The sequence below is a fragment of the Sinocyclocheilus anshuiensis genome, unplaced genomic scaffold, assembly GCF_001515605.1.
Source record: "Sinocyclocheilus anshuiensis isolate Anshui unplaced genomic scaffold, SAMN03320099.WGS_v1.1 scaffold756, whole genome shotgun sequence".
NCBI lineage: Eukaryota > Metazoa > Chordata > Actinopteri > Cypriniformes > Cyprinidae > Sinocyclocheilus > Sinocyclocheilus anshuiensis.
The window spans coordinates 125,484-135,901 of NW_015558581.1; the positions used below are offsets into that span (position 1 = coordinate 125,484).

General features: G+C 36.5%; 1 protein-coding gene across 2 annotated transcripts in view; it reads right to left on the bottom strand.

The window, feature by feature from the left end:
* The window catches only part of LOC107679839 (kinesin-like protein KIF14), a 33,778-nt gene that overhangs the window by 8,962 nt on the left and 14,398 nt on the right, over window positions 1-10,418 (bottom strand). For both annotated transcript variants that reach the window (XM_016475533.1, XM_016475532.1), the window contains exons 12-20: window positions 8,209-8,272; window positions 7,917-8,101; window positions 6,680-6,782; window positions 6,423-6,577; window positions 5,099-5,246; window positions 4,880-5,032; window positions 3,930-4,062; window positions 3,740-3,833; window positions 3,185-3,326 (exon numbers count right to left, since the gene is read on the bottom strand). In XM_016475533.1, coding sequence (XP_016331019.1) covers window positions 3,185-3,326; window positions 3,740-3,833; window positions 3,930-4,062; window positions 4,880-5,032; window positions 5,099-5,246; window positions 6,423-6,577; window positions 6,680-6,782; window positions 7,917-8,101; window positions 8,209-8,272 — 1,177 coding nt within the window. The remainder of the gene's footprint in view (window positions 1-3,184; window positions 3,327-3,739; window positions 3,834-3,929; window positions 4,063-4,879; window positions 5,033-5,098; window positions 5,247-6,422; window positions 6,578-6,679; window positions 6,783-7,916; window positions 8,102-8,208; window positions 8,273-10,418) is intronic.

Here is a 10,418-nt window from a genome sequence, read left to right on the forward strand (position 1 = left end):
CAGTTCTTCTTCTCCTTAGCCCAGGTACGACGCCTCTGATGTTGTCTGTGGTTCAGGAGTTGCTTAACAAGAGGAATACGACAACTGTAGCCAAATTCTTTGACACGTCTGTGTGTGGTGGCTCTTTTTGCCTTGACCCCAGCCTCAGTCCATTTCTTGTGAAGTTCACTCAAATTCTTGAATCTATTTTGCTTGACAATCCTCATAAGGCTGTGGTTCTCTCGGTTGGTTGTGCATCTTTTTCTTTCACACTTTTTCCTTCCACTCAACTTTCTGTTAACATGCTTGGATACAGCACTCTGTGAACAGCCAGCTTCTTTGGCAATGAATGTTTGTGGCTTACCCTCTTTGTGAAGGGTGTCAATGATTGTCTTCTGGACAACTGTCAGATCAGCAGTCTTCCCCATGATTGTGTAGCCTAGTGAACCAAACTGAGAGACCATTTTGAAGGCTCAGGAAACCTTTGCAGGTGTTTTGAGTTGATTAGCTGATTGGCATGTCCCCATATTCTAATTTGTTGAGATAGTGAATTGGTGGCTTTTTGTTAAATGTGAGCCAAAATCATCACAATTAAAAGAACAAAAGACTTAAACTACTTCAGTCTGTGTGCATTGAATTTATTTAATACACGAGTTTCACAATTTGAGTTGAATTACTGAAATAAATGAACTTCTCCACGACATTCTAATTTATTGAGATGCACCTGTACACTGCATAAATTAATCAAAAACACTGCATATTCTTCACTGTGTAAATTAAATATACATTTCTTCTTATTAAAGTTACAAAAGTGATTTAGTCAAGAGCAGTGAGAAATTTTCTCTCCCTGTTGTTTATGACAGACAGCAGGAATATTAGACTGCTGTCACTTTAAGACCGAACATCCAGATCCAATTATACTGTTACACGTGCGTTTTCTTTCTCAGCGGTTTACTTTCACTTAAGACCATTTTACGAGGATACTTGCAATCACAGGCATTTTGACACATATTTATAGCCAATACTCACTCGCTCTATGAGCAGCGGATTCATGTGTGCGGCCTGTGCGCACCTGTCAGACCGCAAAAATAGTCTCACAGAATACAAGTTACTATTGAAGAATAAAATGTCATTAGCATGCGCTAGTGGTAAACAAAAAGAGCATGACGAAGCACAGTTTAACAGTTGTACTTTTTATGTTTGCTGAAAAAAGGAAACTGTGAAAGAGGATGTTAAAAGACAGTTTTAAGTTTTTGCGCCGTGTCGCATTGATCAACATGCCATTTCATGTCGCATTTTTATTGGCTGGTCAGTGGATGTAGGTCGTAGCAGCAAACACACTGTGCGATGATCATGCTGAATTTCTGACACTGTCAGAAAATGATCGTAGGCTATCTTTGGTCGCAAGACCGTGACAACGGTCATCTTTGAACCTCTCTCACTGTATGACATAGGGCCACCGTTTAGGAGCCACAATCACAGAAATTGCCACGATTGTTTCACGATGCCAATCTTTTGTCAGCCAAAAATCGTGCAGTGTGTAGAAGGCTTAAGAGCGATAAAGATGATAGTCCAAAATCTCTGCCGGTTGACAAATTTCAACCAGTTAATTCTGTCTACCGGTATATCGCCCACCCCAAATGTCAAGTGACATGCTACACAAAACAAATACACACTAAAAAAAAACAATAAAACACTAAATAAAATAAAAATAAAATAAAACAATGTTAAGTGAGATGTTACACAAAAACAAAACAAATAAATACATAAATAAATAAACCAGTAAACACTAAACGCTAAATAAAATAAATCAAAACAATGTTAAAACAGATGCTACACCAAAACAAAACACCAAATCAACTAAAACCCCCCAAAAACAAACCAAATCAAACTCAATCCAACCTATCCAAAACAAAACAACAACAACAAAAAAACACCTAACCAACCGAAAAACAATAGATAAAAAAACAAAAACAACAACAAACAAAAAAATTATGTAGCTAAAACAATAAAGTTTTTGGCACACAAAAAAAACAAATAAATGTGGAAAAAATGATTATTTTCAACCCTCATTCTGACCCTCTCTGAAGAGCTGTTTTAAGGGGCGTGTCCTTTAAGGCTTGTCAAGAATCGGCCACTGTTATGACTGGCTAATGTCATTGCATAAAAAACAGTATCAACACCCCCTTGCTATTGCATGTGAGTGTTTTGACAACGTTTTGACAAAAACAAACAAACAAAAAAAAAAAACAGACAAAGCATTATGAAATCATTTACTTACAGTTTGTGAAGCAGCTGCAGTCAGATCTAGTATCTTTCAACAAATGTTTCTTTGTGAACTTCCCATGACACTGTGCCTCGTATACAAAGCAAAATGCTCCGATCAATCCTCTGACACAATCCGGGGTGTCATTAAAAATAAACTATCCACTTGTTCCTTACGCTGGGATCCTTCTGATATCTGTTTAAACCAAACGCGTCAAAGCGAACATTCTTTCACTCCATTTGTCCTATTGACGACAAACTCGAGCGAGTGGACTGTGTCAGAAAGCGAATGCGCATCTGTATACTGTATCCAGTGTAGACAAGATAGTGGCAGTGATTGTAATTTCTATTTGCTTCTGACACGACGCAACACTTGCATTCAGCATGATTAAGTCAGCCATTAAGCGACTGGATGCCAGTGGGCGGGGCCTATGGTGAGAAGATGACTGCTCTGGAGACAATTTTTATGCAAATGTTTGTGCCCAGGTGATGTCACCTTGTACCTCAGATCCAAAATGAGCCGTTTTTGGAGCTTGATTAAATAAATGCTTTGTTTATAATGAGGAGGACGTTTTAAGCTATGACACTTGCAGGATGTATTAATGGTACAAAGACCTAGTATATGCCAAAAGATCAAGGCAAATTTGATTTCTCAAGTCATGACCCCTTTAAACCAATGACTACCCAGCTACAACAACAGAAACCAAATCAGCCAAACAAAAAAAAAAAGAAAAAAAAAGTGTTTGCCGCCCATTGTTTGTTGTGGTTGCATCTAGTTACAGACTAGAAAAACCTGGATTAACACTGAAGAGTATATCATTTATCGCTATATGATGTCAAAAGGTTAGGACACTGTGCACTTTGCTACAAAAATGCCACTGTGTAGCTCAAGCAGCAGGTTTACAGTTATTAACTAGGTGAACATCTTTTATTAAGCCACCTGCTCAAGCTCCCTCATGGCAGCCAAGTTGCACTGGAACTTCTCCAGGCTCCAGAAGGTTGAAATTCCCAGTTTGGTGTTCTGAACTTGGACCTGCAGTTGGGCGTCTCCACCCTCGCTCTCTTTATCGGTCGCCTCATGTCTGTTATGAAAACACAAATTCACGTCTGATTCCATCCGAAGACTTTTCAAGAAGAATTTCAAATTACTCACTTATCAATAAATTGACTAAATTCACACTTTTCCAGTCATTAGTGATTGCTGGATAAAGATTTTATATTTTTTTTAATAAATGCTGCACTCACAAAGAGCAATTTGTAGCCGACTAACATTCCATAATAAAAAGGAGGAAAAAAATATTTGCTATAGCTTTTTCCATGACTTTATTATTTATTTATTCATTTAAATTAAATTTACATTATACTAAATTATTTTAATAAAATTTTTCCTAATAATAAATTCTGATTGGTTAATACTGTAGCAATGTTGTTCTAAGACTAACAAAGATGTTGATCCAGGAACACTAAATCCATTACACCCACTAAATAACTGTACCTGCTGAAGACTGTGTGTTTCCTGAGTTTGGCACTGATTTTGTTTGCTTCTTCAATCATTAAAGACAGCTTCAAGGCATCCCACTGTGGATAGGCTGCAAACATTGAACAAAAATATGGTGAATAACACACTGTTAAGAACATCACTGATGGAAAACCCCATGTCTTTTCAATTTAAAGTGTGCATATACCCGTTTTAGGGGTCTGGGTCATTTTAAGAGCACGTTTTCTCTCAATCTGAGCAAGATCTTCTGCAATCTTCCTCTTCTCTGCTTCAAGCGCCTCTACAATCCTAGCGTGCCGGATATCATGATCTGCCAAGGCCTATAGAAAAACAAATAAAAATCTGAATGAGTCACAAATTAAAAGATGATGAAGCCATCTTCTGTATAAACTTTGCTAAATAAAGAAACTAAATAATATAAGTAAAAACTAACTAAATAATATAACTAAAGTAATACATAATACAGAAATAATATAACTATCAAGTAATATAAAGTAATATAATATAAAGTAAAATAAATAAATAACATTAACTGAACAAATAAACTGAAAATATTCGGAATAAATATCTTAACTAAAACTAAATCAAATAAGTAACTGAATAAATGATTAACCCTACCTGAATAAATATTATAACTATAAAACTAAATAAATAATATAGCCAACTAACAAAACTTAAGATTAGGTAACTAACTGAATAACTAAAACTAAATAAATAAATTAACAAAGTAAATACTACAACTATAGCTAAATTAACTAAATAAATAACTAAACTAACTAAACAAAATTAATTCTTTTAAGGGACAATGAATTGAACTAAATTAAAACTGACCAAATAATTATTATACACAAATCTAAATATGATATATATATATATACACATACATAAACAAATACACACATATATTTATATATATATTTATTTATATAATTATTTTGTTTTGTTTTTTTAATCAGTGACATTTTTGAATCACCAAGGACCATGGTTTCAGCTAAAAATCTTATTTACTGTTCTCTACTAAAGAAAAAAAAGTGGCCAGAGGGTCAGTAAATTTACAGCAAATTTAAATTTTTGGGTGAACTATCCCTTTAAGAAAGAGAAAAGCATCAATTTTGATTTTTACTGGTCGTTCTGTACCTGTCTAGTAGCCTGGGCCTCCATCTGCAGACGTCTCTTATGGGTGGTGACTTCTTGCTCCAGCAGGCTCTTTGCTGTCTGCAGTCGCTCTACCTGGCTGACGACCCTCTTTTTATCCAGGTCCTGCTCTCTCTTGCGTTCACCCTCCTCCTCCTGAGCAAGCGTTTGATTAGCTGGAGTCGCACATGCTACACACAGACACGTCTGCTAACAGCTTACCAGCTCTCGCTCCAGAACTTTGATCCTCTCCTCGTACTGACCCTTCTGCTCGCTCAGCTCTTTCTGTGCCATCTCTTTAGCCAACTGAATGCCCTGCATCATCTCCTCTTTGGCCTTCAACCGAGCCGCCTCGATCTCTGCTTCAAGTCTGTGAAGAAAAACTAAAGGGTTAGTTCACCCAAAAATGAAAATGGGGCCTTTATTCATCCCCCGAAGCCGTCTGCGGCATGTTTTATTATGAATGCGCGTGCTTTATTTGACGACTTGTGGACTGTTCAAATGCAACACCTGCTGACTGCAATGATAAAGCTTGGAATAGCCTGGACAATTTTTAATATAACTCTGACTGGATTCGTCTGAAAGAAGAAAGTCATATACACCTAGGATGCATCGAGGGTGAGTAAAACACAAGCTAATTTTAATTTTTGGGTGAACTAACCCTTTAAGAATGGACCACTCAACATGTGCTTTGGCCTTCTTTATTAACATTTTCTTTGATTAATGGTGGGCAATTTTACAGTTCTTTCACGTGAAACCAAGTAAAATGAGTTCCTGTAGAGGTAAATATAAGGCCTGTACTCACTGAGCTCTCTGAGCCGACAGCAGCTCATTTTTAGCAAACTCAAAGTCCTTCTGACCATCTCCACTGTTCCAACAGGATGCGCGCTTCCCGCTCTGAACCTCGGCGGGGTGGTTGAACCGAAAGTAGTGACAATTTCAGTTCTATGTCAGGTGCCAAGACAAAGCCTTACTTTCATTTTTTAAGCTTAGGTATTTTATCTAATATTAATATTTTATTTCAGTTCTATTTCAATTACTGAAAATGATTTTTATTGGTTTTAGTTGAAGGGATAATTCACCCAAAAATGCAGATTCTGTCATCATTTACTCACCCTCATGTCGTTCCAAATCTGTATACATTTTTTTCTTCTTCTACTGAACACAAAAGAAGATATTTTGAAGAAGGTTGGTTACCAAACAGGTGACGGTAGCCATTGACGTCCATATCATGGGGAAAAATATACTATGGAAGTCAATGGCTACCAGCAAATGTTTGGTTACCAACATTCTTCAAAATATCTTGTTTAGTGATTCGTCTGAAAGAAGAAAGTCATATACACCTAGGATGCATCGAGGGTGAGTAAAACACAAGCTAATTTTAATTTTTGGGTGAACTAACCCTTTAAGAATGGACCACTCAACATGTGCTTTGGCCTTCTTTATTAACATTTTCTTTGATTAATGGTGGGCAATTTTACAGTTCTTTCACGTGAAACCAAGTAAAATGAGTTCCTGTAGAGGTAAATATAAGGCCTGTACTCACTGAGCTCTCTGAGCCGACAGCAGCTCATTTTTAGCAAACTCAAAGTCCTTCTGACCATCTCCACTGTTCCAACAGGATGCGCGCTTCCCGCTCTGAACCTCGGCGGGGTGGTTGAACCGAAAGTAGTGATCTCCTCCAAGAATCACACGGTCTCCCTGAAATAAAAAGTGAATAAACAAATAAACAGTTTCATGATTTATGTGGATGTTCTCAGAACATTTCAGAAGTTTGGAATCAGAGCCACGGCAGGAACTCACATGGTGGAGAACGGTGCACTCAGACACAAGATGTCCATTCACGAAGGTCTTGGCGTTTGGCATCGGTTTAATGCTGACAGTACCTTTCACACTGGAGATGACACTGAAAACGCAATGAAAAACAATAAGACTTATTGGAAAATGTATTCATCGATATTAGACTTTTTAACTGTTTGTGCACAACATTTACATTACTTTTGTCATCGTTCATATTTTAAGCACTAATGATTTACTGTAAAACACTGTAAAATGTAATTTTCAAAATCAGCAACTCTCAAAATGAATATCCATTTTTCATACTGTACTGTTGTAATGCCTAAATTAACTAGCATTCAAAATTTTAGTTTAAGTGTTTTATTCTGAATTTACTTACACAAAATAAAAAATTTAATGTGTGTGTGTGTGTGTGTGTGTGTATCTGCCATAACTTTAAAAGACATTTCCTATATGTCAGCAAATATGTAAGCATGTTTATTTTTATGGCAATTTTGTCATTTTTGAAGCTTAAAAGACTCAGTTCTCATTCACTGTAACTGTATGGAAAAGAATGACCAGCACATTATTCAAAACATCTTCTTTTGTGTTCCTTGGAACAGCGGTATTTATAATATTTGTAGTATTTATTAATATTTTAAATTAGCTTTTATATTAATTTGCTTAATTATTAATTAATTATTTTTTAGATTTTGTGCTTTTTATATTTTAGTTTACGTTTAAGTAATTTTATGTGCTTTTGTCATTTTTATTTTTATGAATTATATTTAACATTTTTTAAAAATTAAGTTTTAGTAATTTACGCACTTCAGCTTAAAATTATTTTTAGTTTGTTGCCAAAGAAACATTTCTAATTTTTGTTCACTTGTAGGTTTTTCTTCTGATACTTTAATTTAATTGTATTTTATTTCAGCTTAATTTAAATTAATGATTCAAATGATTTTAATAGTTTTAGATAACAATAACAACACTGGTGATTTGTGGCTAAAGCTGCCATTTGAAGATGAATGGCTACCAGCAAATGTTTGGTTACCAACATTCTTCAAAATATCTTGTTTAGTGTTCAACAGAACAAAGAAACTCATACAGATTTGGAACAACATGAGGGTGAGTATATAATGACAGAACTAGCATTTCTGGCTCAACTGTTTTTTTTTAAATGTACAAATCCAATCATTTTTAAGATGATTTAAACAAATCAAAAATGATGGAGTGGTAGTAGACTGTGGACGTGACGTCTCACCAGTGCTCATCGGCGATGAGAGCTCCAGACAGCTGGATGTCGTGGGCCGACTCAGACTTGAGCTTGCCGACCTTGGTCTCGCCCTCTTTAATCATGTACAGCAGCATCTCTGACAGCTGCGGATCCTCATTCAGGTTCACAAGGTTAGGCAGCCGATTATCCACTTTAAAGGTGACGCCGGCACGCTGAACGAAGTACAGCGAATAAACAGACGAAGAAAGTTTGAAAAGCTCATCGATCCATCACACCCTGAAGTCTGACCGTTATTTGCAAGTGTGGGGCGAATCATTACCTGCAGCTCTTTGGTTTCCTCACGCTTCCTCCTCTCTGCCTCTTCCAGTCTTTCTTTCCAAGTTCTGCACATATTGAATGGCACAAAGATTGTAAAACCTTGATATGTACATAATTTAAAAACATCCGTCAAAGGACTATTCAGTCTTTTACATGTAAAACGTTTTAACACACTAACTGCAAGTATGTGACAAAGTTTTATATTACAATAAAATATAATCGATTTAAAATGATTATATGGTTTGTATATAATCTAATTTTAAAATAAAATAGTTTTAAAACAATACAAGAGAATTCAACAACCTTACAAAATGAAATATCCCATGTATTCATCACAGAATATAAAACTAATCGGAATTATAATAAAATTACTTTTCCATCTGAAGAGCTTTCCACTGATGTCAGTATGATGTCATGGGCTGGGAGAACAGCCAAACATGTTTCAACCCTCTAACATCTCATTTACTGCGAGCTGCGACCACAGCAAACTACACAGTGATGGCCAGGAAATGCGTTTTCGGCTTTTTCTATTCCAAAACCACCTTCCCTAACCTCAAACTAAACCTGGCTACGGGCCGCGAATGTTTGCACTTTAAAGGGTTAGTTCAGTCAAAAATGAAAATTAGGCTGCGTTTCACTCACCCCGATGCATCGTAGGTGTATATGACTTTCTTCTTTCAGACGAATCCAGTCGGAGTTATATTAAAAATTGTCTTTGATCTTTCAAGCTCTATCGTACTCAGCGGGTGTTGCATTCCTTCGGTTCAAATGACGTGAAATAAAAAGCACCCTTCCACAAAAAAAAGTGTCTCACACGGCTCCGGGGGGTGAACAAAGGCCTCCTGTAGCGAATCGATGCATTTTTGTAAGAAAAATATCCATATTCAAAACGTAATAATCACTTGGAAAGTCATATACACCTAGGATGCATCGGGGGTGAGTGAAACTCAGCCTAATTTTCATTTTTGACTGAACTAACCCTTTAAAGGAATGAGAAACATCTGAGAAGTTACAGTTTTGTTTGAGGCAGGTTACTCCTGAACTCTTCTATGATTTTAGTAAATATTTCTGTAAATATTGGCGTTTGTTGTTACAGTGGTTCATATAAAGGTAAAGGATTCAAATTCACAATATCTTGTGTTCACTTTAGGAATGTTAATTTCGGTCATTTCTCCTAACCGCCAACCGACGCTCGTTAACTGATTATTAACCGTTAACCGACAAGAATATTTTAAATTAGAATCGAATTCAATTAGAAAGGATAAGTGTCTGTGACCAGTTAAAAATACTAACATTTGTTTCCCGGGGATTAATTTTACATGTGCAAAAAGCAGCAAACAACAGAACATGAGGATTCACATGCATCAAATCACATCACACACCTGCAGCGCTTCTGCGAGCGGAGAAAAACTTGATAAAGCTAGGCCATATATATAACGAATAAATAGGCCTATACAAGAAATATATTTTTACTTAAATAATAAATTAAGAAAACGAAAAAAACTGTGCAACAAGTAGCCTAATATGCAGGGTTTCGGTTCATTTTTGTGCTGCGCGAAAGGAAACCAAGACGGCAGAAAGCGGCATCCTATTTTCCTTTAGGCCTATTTTACAAAAGTACAAAGATTTGTTTTTATTGTGAATGTACCCAAATAAAAGCAAACCTTTTACAATTCTGATAATCTTTAGGACTAAAAGGAGTAGTTGCGTCCACTGTTAGAAGGAAAACAATCAAATGATTGCGCCGGCGCCGCATGCGCGCACACAGTTAAGCATTGCTACCTTGACAATGCAGCCTGTTCATTATCATAATAGAATACAGTCAGTCAAACATATGGAAAAAACCCACTGCTCAGTTTAAATATGTAGTAAAATCTGTGCCGTTAAGCATTATCACCGTACCGCCGTGATGTTATGCAAACCATGTTGTTTTACGTGGATATTGGAACGCGAGTGAAGTAGCAAACACATTTTGTTTTACGTGGATATTGGAACGTGACTGAAGTAGGCTACATAATAATATTTTGGCATTCAAATACATCGCGAATACGGAAACATTTGATTTTGTGTCGAATGAGAGACCCAACGTTGGGTAATCCTACTGTTAAATTGAAAGGATTTGTTGTGGAGTGAGGGGAACGTCTCGGTTACGTATGTAACCCTCGTTCCCTGAAGGAGGGAATGGAGACGTCACGTCCCGTCGCCACGGCT